This window comes from Notolepis coatsorum (genome assembly GCF_963971535.1).
Source record: "Notolepis coatsorum genome assembly, chromosome: 8".
Classification (NCBI taxonomy): Eukaryota; Metazoa; Chordata; class Actinopteri; order Aulopiformes; family Paralepididae; genus Notolepis; species Notolepis coatsorum.
Window position 1 is genome coordinate 84,589,015 of NC_140172.1, and position 19,885 is coordinate 84,608,899.

Genomic DNA, 19,885 nt, shown 5'->3' on the forward strand with positions numbered 1-19,885 from the left:
TCACACCAAAGTAAGGACTTTGCTCTGTATCGTCAATCAATGGTCAAATAAATATTTGATTAAGGAATATAATATGCCTTTTTGTATTATTTCTCTGTGTATCAGCAAAATTTGTATATTTTTATGTTAGACATTGAGGGAAATTAAGATTCTCATATTTTTTACAAACCGCTGCTTATCAACTAACCGGTTAATTAGCAGACGATGTATGTTGCTCAGTAGTTGCTGATGTCTGCTCAGGAGGTTTGAGCGTTTGCTCAGACCGAAAAAAAATTAGAGTGAACATTGAGCATCACTGTGATAATTTTGAATGGGGAAATCTGTAACACTAAAGATTGTGGCAACGACAAAGAATTGCTGCAAAATAAACATACATTTGTTTAAATAATAATACAAATTAAAAAAAAAAAATTTAACCTCTTCCGCCCGTGCAGGGCCGGACCGCAAATGACATCACGTCATAAATCAAGCTCTCTGACATAATTATCGTTTTATTTTTTTCAAACATATTGAAGAATAAACATCATAACCATGTCACAACAGCAGTTATAATGTATATTTTCTTTCAATGAGCGTTGGAATTTTTCAAAACGACACTTCCCAAAGGCTTCTATATTTCTGCAAGCAAATTACTTCCTGATTATTATTTTTAATTTGTCTTATTACTCAGGATTATATACCACAAAACTGAACGTTATTGGCATATATTGGAGAGCAGTTAGTTTGACTTCCCTATTTTGAGCATTTAGCAACCATCCGATTTGAAATCAGTTTTAAAATGGCGGAGCTCTTGCAAGAATAGAAAACCTACTGTACATACAGTAGATTTCATTATCTGTTCTTCATGCACGCCTGGTGATACTAAATCCAAATTGAACTCTGCCATTTGAAAGATAAGATTTGGCCCAATCCATAAATGTGCGAATTGGCTATAATAAAGTAATTTATAGGCCTGCTATTCTATATTCTATAATAATATTTCAAATTGCATTGGTCCAGATGCGAGAATTCAGTACTGTATCTACAAAACCTTGTTTAAATCATCTTCCCTTTATTCATTTCCTTAGATTTTTTGTACACGTGATCTCAAGAAGGTACTGAACAAGCTCAGTTTTTCATGTCTGGTCATTTTTTTGCATGGTGTTATTCACTGTCAAAGATGCAAAGAAAAATCATAATTCATATTCTCCTTTGTTTCATCACGTCCATGCAAATGGACCTTGTAGAAGTGGAGCAATATTCCATTTACTTATGTATTTTAGGCAGATTTTCAGAAAATAGGGCTCCGGGCTTAACACTTTCTGCGCCACACTTAGTCCCCATCTCTACCGCTAGATGGCCAGCTTAAAATAGTCGTTTCTGCGGTGTTTCACTATGTTTGCAGGGCTGTGTGTGTGTTCTGTATTATAGCTGTGGAGACAATGGTGTGGCTCATTTGACAGACACTACTTGTAGTGCAACATGGAAAAAATAGTTTGTTTCTACACACTGTAGTTTGTAGTTTATTACATGCTAAACATCGCGCATTTCCAAGATAATCCAGTCTTCTTTCATAGATTGCGAGATAAAACGTGTTATGTGCAATAAGCCCGAATCGGTCTGGTTGATTATTGATAATACCTTGATAAAAGGTATACAACATGTGTACCTTCACAAAATCATCAAGGAGGGGGGGGGGGTTCCTTTTAACTCCATATATGGGCATATGTTCGTGCCCTGATGCGAGGGCTTCCCTAATCTTGGCACCAAGAGTATTCCTCCTTTTACTGGGCATGCGTCAGCCCCAGTCTCCTCCTCCGTAGACCAGACCGTCTCATTCAACAAGGCTAATGGTTTTTCTCCTCAGACGTGGAGTGATACTGACTTGTGAAAGGGAATTAGAATCATAGCTGTGGATATATGCTCATTATACCAAGGCTACGATCCAATCATATTGCTTGATTTGAGCTACCCATTTTACAAACGGGAACAAAACACTTAATGCTCATCTCATTATCATAAACACACACATGCTAAGTAAGTGTGTCCTTTCAGCACCCCCTGAGAGTAACCACCTGGCCATGTTTAACAATGGAATATCTCATTACCGTGTGTGTGTGTGTGTGTGTGTGTGTTTTCTGTCATTGCCTTAGGGATCTGGACAGCTGAATAGGCAACCTAGTGTGAGCTTTGGCCTTCTAACAATAACACAACATGCAGAAAGACTGATAGGCATGCACACACAATCGAATAAAAGTGCCAGAGATCTCAAAACTCACTTGGATACAGAAAGAAAAAAAGAAAAAGCTGTGCGAGGCGAGAGTTTTGCGGCAAAGTTGACCGAATTGATTGACTCTCTCTGTGCAGAGAGAGAAATTAAATAATTGAAAAGGGTTTATATGTTTTCATAACTGGATAAGCAAACTGTCAGATGGAACTCTGGAACTCTGTTTGAAGCTAGAAATCGGAATGAAAAGTTGCTGTTTAACTGCAGTAGTTTACAAGGACAGGGCCAATCATTTTGTTTACAAACATTCAAAGTAGACATATATTTGCTTCATGATGCCTCAAAATAATTTTAGTTAGATTTAGGGTGTGTTCACATCTGAAAGTCCGGACTTTCCGTGGATAGTCCGGACTTTCTGGTGGACCAAATGTGAAAATGATACATTGTTTGCTTTTGGTCTGCGTTCACACTACCCTGTTTGGTGCGGATCTAATTTGTAAACAAAGGACATGCTGTCGCCAAGTCGTTCATCTATTGGACTAACACTCAAACGTAAACAGTTGCCGCCAGCGTATTGACACACCTCGCCCACACGCCGACTGTTTAGATTTCATTTGTCTAGCTGTCACTCTCATGCCTGGTTGCTATGCTTGTTGCTATGCCTGTCACAAGTGACGTATTAACATTTGCGGGTTTAGCGCGCGAGGGAAAGAGCCTTCACCTCGTCGTTACCCCACGTTGATCCTCGACTCATTGCTGTCTTTTTTTATTTTTAGCCGCTGTGAGATACAGACAAGGCTGCTAATGTGAGGATGAAGTTATTAGGTGAAGTTGCGCCTGCGCGCTCTTTGGGGAAGAGTTGGGTCGCGACTCGCGCGACTGCTCATTCATCTAGAGAGACAGAGAGGAAGAGAGAGACTGTCCGCGCGCGGCGCCAGTCTAGAGAGACAGAGATAGAGAGAGAAAGAGCGAGAGAGAGAGAGGCAGAGAGAGAGAGAGAGAGAGAGAGGGAGAGAGAGAGAGAGAGGCAGAGAGAGAGAGAGAGAGGAAGAGAGAGACTGTCCGCGCGCCTGTCATTCATTTGAGTTGGGTTGCAACGTGCGCGCAAGCTGTCACTTGGCGCTGTCAAATTGGGGCGCGCGACCGCCGCCACTAGGCACCTGTCACTCATTTGCTCTAGATTAGATACTATATAAAGTTCGTTTTGCGTTCACACCAACAGCAAACGAACCATGGTCCACTTTGAAACGAACCGAGTCCCAACTTTTCAAGAGGACCATGGTTCGGTTGTTTGGTCCTCATTATAGTTCGGTTTGCGTTCATACCTGTACAAACCAAACGGACTATCGATCTAAAGGGACCATGGTCCACTTAAAGTGGACCAAACAGGGTAGGTGTGAACGCGCCCTTATAATGACATAAGATGCTTATGATACAATCATTCTAAGGATTACCTGTGTAATACATTAGTTTTGTACACTAATGGCAAGTTATGATAGGCATGCATGCACACAATCATTTCTGTTGTCGGTGGAATAACATAGAACTCCAATTTACTTTTTTTTGTCTGGACACTAGGGTTTTGGGCCTATTAGGATATTTCTTAGTTTTGACGATATAGTGGTATAGTTACATCACCAACGAGTGTAAGTAGCACCTATTTGTTTATTTCCTCTTATGAACTCAGTTACCAAGCTAAATAGTAAATCTAAGTGATCAAATCAAATAATAACATTGCTAGTGCAATGGCATCTATCACTGGACTCTTTCAATCTTGCACGTCTCTCTCCCTCCATTTCTCTCTCCATCTATCTCTTTCCTATCAGAGTGCAAATGTGTGTGTGTGTGCGTGAGTGCAAATGTGTGTGTGTGTGTGTGTGTGTGTGTGTGTGTGTGTGTGTGTGTGTGTGTGTGTGTGTGTGCGTGAGTGCAAATGTGTTTGTGTGCGTGTCTGCACTAACTCTCAAAAACTCTGATTCAAACCTATGAATCTGTAACGTTTTCTCTACCATGGCTCGGTGGATCGAAGCACAGACAAACATAATGTTACACACATGGAGACTAGGGATGGAACAGTTCATGTAAAATATATTTACCATTTGGTTTGACCACCCTTAGAGACCGTTGGGTTCACTTTGGTACTGTGTGGAACTACTGTGTGTAGTCCAATACATCACTCCTGGGGTTACTTTGGTACTGAACCCTTTGCTGTGGACTAATACATCACTCCTGAGTTTACTTTGGTACTGAACCCTTTTCTGTGGACTAATACATCACTCCTGGGTTTACTTTGGTACTGAACCCTTTTCTGTGGACTAATACATCACTCCTGGGTTTACTTTGGTACTGTGGAACTCTTTGCTGTAGACTAATACATCACTCCTGGGTTTACTTTGGTACTGTGGAACTCATTGCTGTAGAGTATTACATCACTCCTGGGGTGTGTATGGAGTGTGTTTGTAACTGGCCTTTGACTATTTCTGTGTACTGTTAGACAACACTAAGAATAAGGAATACTAAGTTCAGTTATATAGTCGTACTGGCGAATCGCGTCCTGCTCTTCACCATCGAGATATACCTCATCTCCAGTACCTACTGTACTTCATCAACGAATAAAACAAATACACCCAGCACCTGCCAGGCCCCACCCTAGTGACGTACTATAAAGCACTAGGCGTGGTCACCACTCGCTCTTCCTCTATTTTCGTTTCCATCATGGCGGATGCTTGCACCCTGTGAAACTAGTTGTAATGAAAAGTTTAGAGAAATTACGCAATGTTGAGTGCTTACCGGAGTTTTGCCTACCCCTGGAATCTTCGCGACATGTTCCAACGACACGTCGGGTCTATCCTGGTGTTTCCTCGTCTTGTGGCAGCAGATCGAGGGACAGCGTGCAAGGTTTGGCTATCGAGCCGGCTCGTACACAGGTAGGCTCTGTGTCATCAGGCATTAACGCTGGTGTTAGTAATGCTGCTGGTTGTTTTGTTACACAACCGAGTTGTGTGTCGGCGCCAGGGGCGGGATGTTTTTTTTTTTTTTTTTACTTTATTTTTTAGCGTTTATCGCTTTTTCTGGTCAAGCATGACCGACAGAAACAGGTTGAATGGGATGTAGAGTAGTGGAAGACACTCTGAGAAAATACGGCGGGTCCGGGAATCGAACTCGTGTACCCCAGATCCGTGACGAGCACGGTTGTCCCCGACGCAGAAATAGCGCCGAGGTACGCGGTGAACTACGGGAGCTCGCCCAGGGGGGGCGGGATGTTTTAGTGAACGTCCCTCTGAGTTGGACGTTTTCCAGGCGATCCTGGAGCGCGCTGCTAACACTAATGCTATAATGCTGGGTCACTGTTTTAATGTTCCCCGCCGTGGGATGTCACTGCTTTTCCCTCCTCTTAACCGGTTCATTGATGAAGGTCAGTCGGTAGCTAATGTGGGGGGGTTTAGGTGAGTCTTATTTACCCTTTTTCCGGGTGAATAGGTTGACAACAGGGCGCAGGGCGGGTGTGCCGTGGCTAGAGAGCCAGGTAGCATCGATCCTGTGCCCTGGCGAAGTTGAACAGTGTCCCACCCGGAAGCCGACGCTTGAGAGCGAGTCGGCCCGGCAGGTGGCAGTATGGACTGATTAGTTATACTGCTACAGGATGGAATTTAGCGGCGGCCAGTGTTGTGGCTGTTGTGGCTGTTTTTCTGTCCACATTAGCGTCGGGTAGTGGGGCTACAGGACCAGCAGACGCTGACATTTTTTTTGCATGTTTTTGGTGTTATAGAGATCTTGACTCAGTCGCAAGCTATAACTGCGGGGAGGATTAGGATGCTATCAACGCTTGTTAATAGGCATTTCTGGTTGGAGCAGTCTCCTCTTGGGGAGGAAGAAAGGTTTCTTCTCCTCACGGCTCCTCTTTCCGCGGAAGGACTCTTTGGTCGTTCTGCGGAGACGCGGGCGGTTGTTGACCTAGGTCCCACACCGCCTCACGCTATGCAGCTAGAGGTTGGAGCACGGCCTCGTCAGCGACTGTGGCAAGGCCCTCGACAGGCGGCCATGTTTCCCCCGCCAGTGGTACCCTGGGCGTCGAGTCAACAGGGGTCCACAAGGCCGACAGCCTTGGCGGCCGAGGGATCGGCCATGTTGGATGTGCTCGGCTTGGAATATACAAGCCGTCGGCGTTCTGCCGCAAGCAGCCCACTCCCCGATCACTCCTTCCCCCGTCACCAGCGGAAAAGGGGCTCTGATCGTTTTCCTTTGGCTGCAGGCCGCGAGCCTTCATTGAAGCGCATGCGGCCCCACGTTTCGCTTCTCATGGGGACAGGGGCTGACACCCAGTTGATGGCTGAGCCTGGGTCTGTCCGTGAGAATGTTGTGCTGTCACGTGGCTCCCTCGCCACACGTTGTGCGATTGGTGAGCCTGGTGTTACGGCTGCCACTATTGACGGTGGTCAGCAGGAGGACTCGAGGCCTCTTCGAAAGAATGCTCAGCACGGGTTACCCCGACCTCGCCTTCGCCAGGCGGGGTATCACGTTGATGCCTCCCACTCCCGCGAGATCGGCAGTGGTCTGAATAGAAGAGGCGCACGTGATTTGGGTGGTAGCAATATCACTGCAGGGCTACGGTGTGTAGGAACCCATGGGGTCCTCACGCCTTGCATGTCTGGCTGCAGAACAACTCCTCAGCATGCTCTGGAGGGGTGTTCAGTGGGGGAGCGTGTGTCACCTAGTTTGATGTCAGCTTCTCCCGTATCAAACCGGCCCTTTCTGTCGGGGTCCCCCCTTGGGTGCGAACGCCCTGCCCGCTTTGGCGGGTTCAGAGGCTACGCACAGCGGGAGGGACCGGGCCACCTATCTACTGTTCCTTGCGGCCCAGCGTCAGTTGACGGCGGGTGCGCTCTGGGATTATTATCACATATGGCTACAAGAGTGCCATATGTCGGGATGGGTAGAGAGAACGTTGAGGCGGGGGCTTGTTTTGCAGTTCGCACAACCCCACCCTCCGTTTTCGGGTTTGGTGCAGACCCTATTGTCAGGGTCAGCAGCAGTGACAGCTCTGGCCGACGAGATCCAATCTCTGTTGGCGAAGCAGGCCGTAGTCGTGGTCCCGAGAGAGGACGCGATGTCAGGCATCTACTCCCGTTATTTTCTGGTGCCCAAAAAAACGGGAGGGGTCAGACCTATACTGGATCTGTCTGCGTTCAATCGTCTGATTGTGGCGAGACCATTCAGAATGTTGACCGTCAAACACCTGCTACTTGCTGTCAGGGTGGGAGACTGGTTCACCTCCATAGACCTGAAGGATGCGTATTTTCACATCCCGATTTTCCCTCCTCACAGGAAGTTCCTACAGTTCCTATTTCAGGGCGTAGTGTACGAATACCAGAGGTTGCCGTTCGGCTACTCTCTGGCTCCCCGCACATTCACCAAGTGCCTAGAGACTGCGCTGGAGCCTCTACGTCGTCAGGGGATACAAATTATTTTCTATCTCGACGACATATTGCTCCTCAGCCGGTCAGAGGAGGTCGCCAGGTCTCATACCAGGCTGGTGATGGAATTCCTCACCAGGCTGGGTTTTGCTGTGAACTGGAAGAAGAGTACGCCTCTTCCCAGTCAACAGGTGGAGTATTTGGGCTTCCGGCTGATTTATTAATAGTTTTCAAATAAACGCTAGATTATCGAGAGTATTTGTGTTCTTATGCACGATACAAAAGCGGGCTGAAACGCCACACACACGTTGTGAACGCTGTGAAAAATAACTCTGATTAACCCAAAACTGGTAACATAGATCCCTTACCTCAGATCAGATGTTCTGCAAAAAGATGAATCCAATTCCTGATCGCCATTCCAAATATCGTTTATTGATCCAACGTTATAGTCCGAAACGCATAATCGAAAGCTGCTCTGAGCCTTGCCAGTGAATCTGGTAACAGACACTGCTTGCCAGAGATGGGGAAACCCTGGACCGGAGTTTTTCTCTGATGCACTTTTTCACTCAATCCAATCCAATGATGTGCATTACCATCCGGGAGACGATAGGGGGCGGTATTTGCCCTTTTCGAGCTCAGAGCCATTCCCAATGATAACGTCAGGCTGGACGTATGAAAAATGAATGGATATCGCCAATAAAAGAAATAACGAGAAATCTCGTTATTGGCAACCAACGCATGGCGGCCAATAACGCGAAATCTCGTTGTTGGCAACCAATGTGTTAATGACAGCAGACCACAGGCTCACTAACAATACAGTTGGTTTTGTTCCAAAAGGTACGCACAGCGATATTCTGATTTATAACAAGGTGCTGCAGACGCATGTCCCACGCCAGTTCCATATATAAATCAATATCAACTCAAACTCTAATTCTGTGTGAGCATGTGTCTTGTCCCACCGTCAGAGTTTGCATGGAGGTAAGCACATTCTCCACCATTCTCCAATCAAGTTTGTTTTTTATAAATCCCCTTTGCTCAGGAGTGACGTACGCATTATTTTGTGCGTATGAGAGCTTTATAAATGAGGTCCCAGATTTTTTTTATTGAAACCATCGTCAAATAACTGCCGTTTGGACCGTGGTTGTCTCATGTTGCAGAGAACTTGTGAGCAATACTTGTGAGCTATATCAATATAAACCGTATCCTTTCATCCTATATCCCGTTTGAAAATATATCAATACACTTTAAAAAGTCAATATACAGTAAATATGCAGTACTGCTGAGCCCTTGTATTCAACGATTGAAGCAATTAAAAGCCCAGGTTTTATGGCCAATATAGTAGTTTGCACAACGTTCAGTTTTAAGCTGTTGCAACATTGTCTAGACTTTTCCTATGTATCCTACTTTGCTAATATGCTGATATCATACTGGACGCCTCCTCCTGCTCAGCCATCATTGGTCGAGGTGGCTGCCTATCAACAGAAGCTGCACACAAACTGCTGACGGAATCTCTTTTTTTTTTCTTTTTTTAAATGTACATGAAGTTTCTGTCCAAAGAGATTACTACAGACACACAACGCACACAATGATATGTTTCTGTCCAAAGAGATTACTACAAACAGACACACAACCCACACAATTATATATGTTTCTGTCCAAAGAGATTACTACAAACAGACAACACACAAGATGATATAACTCAGTAAGATTTCACACCATAATTATTTGCATTTGGTTACTTACTTTAAACCTGGAATATCTAACATGTTTGTGAGACCCGTCCAATTGATGTCCAGCAACTGAAAGACAGAGAGGGGTAAAAACATGTGTTAGTGTACACCCAGCATTTTGTACCCATAATACCAGAGAAGACTGCTTTGTGGGCAGCTCTACTATGTCACACGCAAACAGAGGAAGCGGACAGTAATATTGTCATTAAAATGGGAAGAGGAATTTTTATGACTAGGAAATGTTCTGCTTTCATCACTCCCTCCATAATGATTGATCCGTTATTCATTCTTTGGTTTTGTCTCATTTAGAATACTGCCCTGTTATCAGGTCGTCAGCTACAAAATCTAATTTGAAAAAGTTGCAGGTTGCTCGGAATAAAGCGGCTCGCTTGGCACTAGGCTGTTCATACAGGACAAATATTAGTTTTATGCATGAACATCTGGCATGGCTAATGGTTGAAAATAAATTATCGATGAGTCTTCTAATGCTACTGCGGAACATTATCAGCACTGGTAAGCCATCTAGCTAGGCTCATAAGTTGCAATTGACGTCTGAACATGGTTACAACACTAGAGGGGCCGCTTCTGGTAACATCAGAACAAAAATAGCACGAAAATCTAATTTTCTCAAACTCACTCATCTTATCCACAATACATAAAAAAAATTCTTAAAAATATATTAAGAGATATCCCTTACAAACTTGTCAAGTATGTAACCGTTATCGGTGTATTTCTTTTTATTTGACTGGAATGTTAGATTTTATAATGTGAATTTGTATATTTGTATTCATTTTTAATTTATGTGTTTTGTTTATTTTAATTTGTATTTTTAGTTGTACATTTGTATTGTATTTGTTTTTTCCAGGACCCCAGGAAGACTAGAGGCTCTTTCATGTGTCTCTAATGGGCATCCTTTAATAAACATAAACATATTTGATTAGATTCACAAACGGAGCAGCCTTGATTCTGCTGCCAAAGCGCAGCTGCACATTTACAAATGAACTGCATAGAAAACTCCCAATTTACCGTCCCGGTTGGGACAAATGGGAGGTGGGGTGCAACGCATGCAAAGCTTGCCCATTATGTTTAGGTGTCTAATAAAGGTACCAGAGATCTCAAAGCTCACATGGACACAGAAAGAAAAAAAGAAAAAGCTGTGCGAGGCGAGTTTGACAGCAAAGTTGACCGAATTGAGTGACTCTCTCTATGAAGAGAGAAATAAAATAATTGAATTAGCAATAGATTGCAATGAATTAAATGGACAATCGAGCTGGAAATAACGTTAGATTCCTCTTACCTCTGGCCGATGCGCCTGGAGAAATAAAATTCCAATTATTTGATGTCGATCTGCTAGATCCATTTTCCGTTTGTATGACGCAATAAATGCCGAAAGCATATTGATTCTTGCGTCTCAAAAGCGATCCAATGCACTCGAGGTGTGTATATTGATCCACGTTACAAGATATCTCTGGCGGAGCTTTTTCCCTGATGCACCGAGCGCCACTTCCGGTTTAGAGTAGAGTGTAACTCGCCCGAAATCCACCAGGCAGCGGTATTGAGGCGTTGCAATATAAGACAGGGTCCAGCTGGCTCCCGGAGGCTTCCTAGATGAATTATGAATGCCAATAGCGAATAAAAGAAATAACGATCATAAAAACGAGTTTACTCGTTGTTGGCACTCAACGCATGGAGTATACTCGTTATTGGCAATTAATGTGTTAACTGCGGTAGTTTACAAGGACAGGGCCAATAATTTTGTTTACAAACATTCAAAGTAGACTTTTGGTATTTGGTTCATGATGCCTCAAAATGATTTTGGTTTTATTTATGATGACATAAGATGCTTATGATACAATCATTCTAAGGATTACGTGTGTAATACATTCGTTTTGTACACCAATTGCAAGTTATGCAAACAAATGTATGTAAACAAATCCAAAACTGCATAGTGCACTTTTAAATTAGTATCCTTGTGAAGTTACAGTTTTATTATTTACATTATTACATTGAAAATACACAAATATATATTTTTTAAAGCTGGATACTAATACAGAAGAGGTATTATTTAGAACATTATTTCATAATTCAATATACAAAATATTTATTTTTTTGTTATTTATTTTGTCCAGTAAGACTTGAAAAGAGAGCTATTATTTTGTTACAGGTTGATTTTCCATAGATTGTTCAGAGAGATTACTTTAGGCACAATAAAGCATGTTGAGTAACTTTGGTTATAGATATATATTATTTTGTTATATAAAATAATAATTTTCTATCTTTTAAGTATCTTGAGGCTGGGGGCTGAGTGTCCTCTTTTTTGGAAATCACAATATGGTCAGTCACCCTAATATAGCTTATATATAAATAAATATATATTTTAATCATATCTCCTGTGCTGGCACAATCACTACCATAGCGTGGAGAGATAACACACAATACATATAATAACTCATGGAGATGTACAAAAAAGCTATTTATAATTTCTGGCCAGTAAAAAATCTCTCTGGTTGGTAGTTTTATCTAAAAGTAAATTTTGTTCCCTGTTTTTCAGCATTTAGCTACAGGCATGGATGCATTGTATCGTATGTAATGATAAAAAGGGTGTTTCAAGATAAGTAGCTATAATGAGTAATACATAAAAAGCAGTAATGACATGTAGGTTTCTCAACCTACTCATATACAGTAGGCATCCACACTACACAGCATTTATAAATAAACGTCATGGCTCATCTCATACTCTGGGTATTCAGTAGGTGGTGTCAAAGAGGCAACTACCCATTTGACCTGAGGATACTAGAGAAGAGCGAGAGCGATAGATAGATAGCTGGATAGATGGATAGATAGTAGTTTATATTCTTTCAAGACATGTCTTGATTTGATTTGATTTGATATTTTTTATTTTCGTGTCTTACATACAGATGTATGCCCAGCCCATATGGGCTTACAAGACACATAACAATAAGTATATAATAATATACTTTACCAATTACTTAACAAATGACATAGACCAAGATGGCCATAAAAAAAGAAAAATACAAGAAAATACAATAAAACGTAATATAACACAAGCTGTACTCAATGTAAATAAACAGAAAAACAAGGTGAATTCAAATACAATTATATAGGATACAGTGTGTTTTGTCTCAGGTGCCATGCCTTCTCCAAAAATCCTGCAAAACCGAAGATGTCCTCCACAAAAAAACAACTCAACATACAGCTCTCAGACTGCCAAAACAAATCTGGGTTTGCAATTTGAATTTTTTCAAATAAAGCCCTCCTCAAAGTGGTGTACAAAGGGCAATAAAAAACAAAATGATATTCATCCTCCACCACTCCCAGATCACACAGAACACACAGCCGCTCCTCCTCAGGTTTACCCTGGAATCTACACACTTCCACAGCCAATGGCAGGGTGCCAGACCTCAACTGGGCACACAGAGACCTCCGTCTTCTCTTTAAGTTTAACATTACATAAGGTTCAGTAAAATACTCATTTTTAATTGCAATATATTTTCTAAGTTTAGGTTTTTTCAAAATCTCCACCTTCCACTTATCCTGATGGATTGTTGATAATTTTGTTTTAATTATGTGAACCTTACACTGCAAATTGTTCATAAAAATCATACTCAAGTCAGTAGAAGAAAAAATCATAGACATCTCTCTTGACCAGGGATGACCGTGTGCTCTGTCCCAATTAAAAATCTTTTTAGTCACCCTGCCATTTGGCAGCTGGACCAGGCGGTTCCATAACCTCACCATTTCACCCTTTTGCTTGACCAAGCAAGAATCCCACCCCATGTCCCCTTCTATAGCCCCTTTTGGTGTGTATTTATGGACTCCTAAAAAGTATCTTATGGCCCGGTTCTGGATCGCATTACATTCAGGAGCATCATCAAAACCCCATACTCCAGCAGCATAAAACAAAACAGAACCCACCATTGAATCAAATAATTGTGTATATGTTGAAAACCCAAGGTCAGTGCACACTTTCATTTTACTCAACACGCCCCCTAGCGCCCTTCCTGCTGACTCAGACATTATTTTCCTTCCTTCTATGAAGCACATGTACTCATTAAAGGTAAAACCAAGATATTTATAAGAATGTGTGTAAATCAGAGGCGTTGGTCCAAATTGAAACTTATGACTACTCTGCTGTTCGTGTTTTTTCCTAAAGTGCATACTCTGTGTTTTTTCACTGTTAATCGCAAGTCTCCATTTCATGCACCAAGAACTCATAATATTCAACATGTTTTGTAAATTTGCTTCATTTTCTGCAAACAAAACAATATCATCAGCGTACAATAAAATACTTAGGATTATATTATCTATTGGAATACCAAGATTGGCTTGCTTGATTTCTTGCGCCAGGTCATTAACATAAAGGGCGAATAAAGTAGGAGAAAGCACATCTCCCTGTTTTACACCGAATGGTGTGGGGAACCAGCCGGTCCTAACATCATTCAGCTGCAGACAGGCAGATGGGGCCTTATACAGGCTTTTGATAGCCTTATAAAATAGTCCATCAATACCAGAACAGATTAATTTATAGTCCAAAAGCTCTCTATTAATCCAGTCAAAGGCTTTTTTAAAGTCAACAAAACAAACAAATGTATTCTTGCCCTCGTCCAATCTGGCTCTCACCACCGATGATAAAACAAAAACATGATCAATACAAGCTCTCTTAGCCCTAAACCCATTCTGCTCATCCACCAACATTTCATTATATTCTAAGTATTTATTTAATCTATTATTAAGAACACTTTAGTATAATTTATAAACTGTACTGATCAAACTAATACCTCTGTAATTTAGTGGGACTCTAGGGTCAGCTTTTGCAGATTTGGGGATGGGCTTAATAATGGACTTGTTCCATATCGAGGGGATGGTGCCTGTGTTAAAACAAGTTTGATATAAACAGTGTAATACATTCAGCAGATAGGGAGTTTTAAGGACCTCGTTCGACAACTCCTCAATACCCATAGCTTTCTTCAGTTTCGCTCTGTCCACTACACTCTGTACCTCGTCTAACGTAATGTCACTATTTAATAATTCACAACCTGTAGGGCTATTGCTCATCCCAAGTTCGGCCTCACATTTTAACTTACATATTTCTGTCAGGAAACCATCATCAAATAAAGGGTGACTACTACAAGCATACAGACTACTATAGTCGGTTTCCCACTTTTTCAGAATCTGCTCAGTTTCAAAACATGATTCACCGTTATCCAATACAATCTCCATTGGGACTGTCTGGGTTTTTTTGGGGCCTAGTTTATTTATTTCTTTCCAGAATTGCTGGGGATTACTGACTTGTAGTTGTTCTATATGGAGAGCTTGTCCTCTCTTGAAACGTCGTTTGAAAAATCTGAGTTTCTTATCAAATTTAGTTTGACAAGCTTTAAATTCATTCAGTAAGTCTCTTCTCACACTCTGTTCCTTGCATTTTAGAAAAGATTTTTCGGCTGCCCTTGAATTAAGCCATAGCCCATTTAATTCATTATTCCAATAAGGTTGTTTGGTCTTAAAATACTTTTTGGGCGACCCGCCTTTCTTTGTAGCACAGTGTCGACCAATTTCTTTATGCAGAAAACTACATAAGTTATTGTAACAGAGATCAATATTCTCCTGGTTTTTCGGACCGTTATTCAAGAGCTCCATGACATCTAGTAAAGCCCCCTGGCAAATCTCAGAGGAAAGAAAATTAGCTGGCAGGTGTCTATTACATGGTTTGATTTGCTGCAGGGGTTCAACCATGCTCTGGATATTAACTGAGTCACCGGCCCGAAAGTGTAAGCATAGTACTGAATGATCAGGTAATCTACTATGGATATCAATAAGATTTGCACCTTCAGAGCCAACAAGTTCAGATGGTGTATAAACACTAAATTCAATGCATGATTTCAAGTCAACATGAGGAGTTACAATGTAGTCCACAACAGCTCTCCCCTTTATAGAAATTGAAGTGAAATTATCTTTGTCAGCGTTTAATCTCCCATTTACTACACAGCATTTTGAGTCTTTTAAAAATTCAATGAAGGATTGTCCGTGTTTATTTACAGTCAGATCTAAAGCGGATCTAGGCGGGATGTCATCTGCCTCCACATAATCTTTCAGATCTGCAATGCGACTATTTAAATCACCACACAAATAAATAGCATCTGCATTAACTGTATACAATAACGTCAGTAAATGGTTAAAGAAAAAGTCTGCATTACGTCCCCAATGTGAGGTTTCCGGAGACAGATAACAAGAAATGATAATGAAAGAATACTTTGTCTCCCGGTGTTCAAAACGTAGAGCGAGAATTCCATCGTAGGCTTTGTCCACAATAATAACTGAGAATGTATCAAAAATAGTGTTCTTTACACAGATACCAACGCTGCCAGAGGCTTTAACCGCTCTTCTGTGAGCAACCCGATTATAACCAAACCAGGTGAAGCCATTGAACTCAAGCAAGTCTGTAGAAAGATGAGTCTCATTCAAGGAAATAAAATCTGGCTTTAACGAGTTTAGCAGAACAGTTCTAAGTTCACGGTTTGATGATGTCCATCCATTAACATTCCAGTGTACTAGTCGAAATTCTTTACTCACAGATACCAGGGGCTGGGCTTGCCCTTCTCAACTGTCCTCTTCAGGTGGGGGCCGTTTCATTAAGCGTCCATTCCCCGTCAGAAAGTAATCCTTCCCCGTTGGAATTCCTTTAAGAAGCGTTCTGAAGTTGAGGTCGACCAGCCGTTCTGTGTGTGACTTCGCTGCCGACACGTAAACACGCTGGTACTTTTCATTTTCCTTAAGGTTGCGTTTCAAGCGAAGCACTGCTATCTTCTCACGTAGAGACCGCAACTCCAATTTCACGAGCCCCGGTTTAGCTCCCCTGGCTCGGAGACGCTCCACCGCGACTACGTCAGGAACTGGTTCACATCCAAGGCCATCACGCAGCAGTGCCCCTATATTGGTTTTCAGGTCCTCGCTGCTCTCGTCACTCTCCTGGGGTAATCCAACAATTATCAAGGAGACGTCCGGGTCAAATGGACTGAGTTGCGGGGTTCTTTCCTTCACACTCCTCTCGATGTCGGTCATTCTCTGTACCATAACACCCACATTCTGGTCAACGTAGCCCGTCATATCCTTCTTTGTGTCCTTAATCTTCTGCGTTATTTCCGCCGTTATTTTCACCTCCAAAGACGCACGCATTTCGTCAATCTTGCCATCTATGGACACACGTAGTGCGTCCATTTTTTTGTCAATCTTGCCATCTATTGACTTACGAAGTGCGTCAATTTGGTCTGCAATCTTGTTCTGCATCTGACAAATTTTTTCGTCCATGTTTGCACTGATGTTTATTTCCATCTCTTCCAGTCTATTCATGACAGCCGATATGTCTTCCTTCTCCGGATCCATCTCTTTCTTCTTAGGAGGCATAACTTTTTAAAGTATATGCCTCAAGTATATATATATCTTCAAAAGCTTTTTTAAAGTATAACCAAGACAAACGTAAAACCATCAAGCTTTTAAGAACCTAAGCTCAATTAAAGCAAATGAAACACAGTTTCTCAGACACCAAACAAATGGGCAGGTGTGCTTGCCGCCATCCTTTATCACATGTCAATACCTACTCAGCTTTCTGTGTCTGCTGAAGCTAAGGGTATCAAATTACCACATATTGGACTGTGAGAGGTTTAACCTATTAGTACATTTTGGAGCTAGGATGGTGGCACTTGATCAAGCAGCGGCTTTTTGTCTCGCCAGGAACGGCAAATCAACTATAATTAAATTAGATACCAATGATGTAAACTACCCATAATAATGATCCAAGGGTTGGTGGTTCGAATCCCGCTCAAGCCCATGTCCATCCCACTGCCGTTGTGTCCTTGGGCAAGACACTTAACCTACTTGCCTCGGATGAATGTGTATGCATGTGAATGAATGTTGGTGGTGGTCGGAGGGGCCGTAGGCGTTGATTATTCGCCACGCTTCCGTGAGTCTGCCTCAGGGCAGCTCTGGCTGCAATTGTAGCTTACCACCACCGGTATGACTGTGTATGAATGAATAATGGACTCTGTGAAGCGCTCTGGGTCAGTGAAGAGCGCTATATAAATCCAAGTCATTATTATTATTATTATAATTGCAGAGTAGGGTTTAACCTGCAAGTTGGCCTTTAAGGGCTCGAAATTGCCTGGGTTTTGGTCATATGCTCCCGAAATGCTCCCGGTTTGGCTGCTTCTATGTGCAGTGAAAACTACTCCAATGCTTTAGAACCTAGTCATTGATTTAGTTCAGGGTAAGCTAAGATTAGCCGCGGAGCTAACGCTAGCTAATCAAGCTCACAGAGAGAGATAAACAGCTGACAGCAGGTAGTACAGGTACAAATACAATAAAAAAAGGGGGTGGGGGCTGTTGTGTAAACCTTGTACACTTTAGTTCACATATAATAAGAGACGGAGAGCGTGTGATGATCACGTTGACTGTTGTTTACTAGTCGGTAAGCCAGGAAGTACCGTGCAACATACAAACATGTCCGTGTGGCAACACAAGCCAATACCCAATACCTTTACAGGGGCCCGGGGAGGGAGCTGTGTGTGTGTGTTGTGTGTTGTGTGTGTGTGTGTGTGTTAGTGCACTGCAACCTTGCCCAGGCCCGACGGGGCCCGGCCCGGCGGGTTCGGGCTGGGTATTTTTTTTTTTTAAATAAATAATTCGGGCCCGGGCACCGCCGTTTTAAATTTTTTTATTGTGTTTTTTTTCTTCTTCATATAACTAGGGTTATATGATAACCTTCGTTTTAAGATTCGCTTTCTCTTTTGCGCCAGAGAAACATTTGGATGTAATTACTGCAGCGCGCAGGGAGAACTCAGGGGACAAGTTCAACTCGATTGGTTGTGTTGGAATATAGCCAGTTGGCGAACGTTTTAATTTGTTCTTGGGATGTATGTAGCCGGTTTTGTTAATGGTGTTCAACGCGTTGCTGACGTCTGGTGAGTGATGTTTACTATTTGCTGGGTCGCGACTCACTACTTGTTTTGTTGTGATTTTCATTACGTTGCTCTGCTCGAAATCTGATTTCTGTTTTCTGTTTGTTTGTTTGACTGAGTAGGCTATTGTGTGTCGTGTGTCGTGTGTGTGTGTGTGTGTGTGTGTCAAAGAAGATTCTATAGCCTTCAATACGTTTTACGAGGCTGATGTGTGAGTCAGTCTATATAAGCGAGCACTGGGAGAGACGGCATTGCGAAACAGGCTATGTAAATGCTTCTTAGTTTTGTTTATTTATTACGTTCATATAAAACCGTGTTTCGAATATTTAAAACAAATACAAAAAAAATTATATTTTAATAATAATAATAATAATATTTTTTTTTTGGTTTTCACGCGGGCTAGGGCTTAAAATATTATTTACAGTCAGGCTTATTTTCGGGCAGGGCCTGAAGTTCACGGGCTCTGGCTTTATTTCAAGGCCCTTGCAGACCACTAGTGTGTGTGTCTCTGAAAGAGACAGAGAAGTCAGAGGAATAACGACCTGTTGAATGCAACTACGGTTCAATAGATTAAATTAGTTTAAGAATAAAAAAAAAAAAATACATTTGAAGAGAATCTCAAATACATAATTTTATTTAAGTGTAGGCTATAGTTAATGTAACTGAGGGGTACAATTCCCTGACTGTATTGATAAGTATGGTATTATTAAACCACTACCTCTTGTACTTTAACTTCTGGCCATCCAGTACATGATATAGATATGATGAACACTTTCCCACCTGATGAAACGAAGTCCACACAAATGTACAAATCGAATATTTTATATAGCAAAGGGTATATACAACGTTCACTTGATGACATTTATGATTTGAAATGCACTTGTATGGCAAATGAGTATTCGTAGGTAAATCAACATTGAATGTCCAATCTCTGGTTACGCAGGGAGTAAGTATACAACCTGGTTCTTTAGGGAACTATAGCGATGGTACTTAAATGATTATAGCTGGATACACTAAGGGGGGGGGGTGTCCCGCTGGTTGTAAGACAGTAGGAGGGGGGGTTAGAAGAGCCGCTGGCGGTATCCCATCTGGCCGACGATTTCTTGGGAGAATTCAGAGTCCTGAACACGATGCCCACAGAACCTCGGTCCGCAGATGAATACAGCTGGACCCTCTGGTGGACGGTAGCTGCCGGTCCACAACGGAGAGACGTGAGGCGACCTCACTGGTGTAGAGCGCCGTCTCACCTGGACTCCTCTCCGGGGGGTAGTTCCAACACTCAGCAGTGTTGGCCGTTATCCATGGAATAATCAAAGCACCCAAAGCATGTAGATAATCCAAGCCGTGGAAGGCTCGCCGTCGTCCGGGTAAAGTAATCCAATGTACAGGTCCACTCGTCCTGGCCCGGAGCTCCTCGGATGCAAGCACCACAAGTGGTCTGCCCAGCCTGGTTAAGACTCCAGATAACGTCAGGAACGATGGGGGTGCTGCTCACTTTATAACTCTAACCGAACGATGCACCATACATAATAGACTATTATTAGCTTAATAGAAATACGTCCA

General features: G+C 42.3%; 1 protein-coding gene across 2 annotated transcripts in view; it reads right to left on the reverse strand.

Moving 5' to 3' along the window:
- Nucleotides 1-19,885, reverse strand: part of esyt2a (extended synaptotagmin-like protein 2a) — a 225,570-nt gene that overhangs the window by 114,392 nt on the left and 91,293 nt on the right. For both annotated transcript variants that reach the window (XM_084320890.1, XM_084320891.1), the window contains exon 8: nucleotides 9,364-9,419. In XM_084320890.1, coding sequence (XP_084177016.1) covers nucleotides 9,364-9,419 — 56 coding nt within the window. The remainder of the gene's footprint in view (nucleotides 1-9,363; nucleotides 9,420-19,885) is intronic.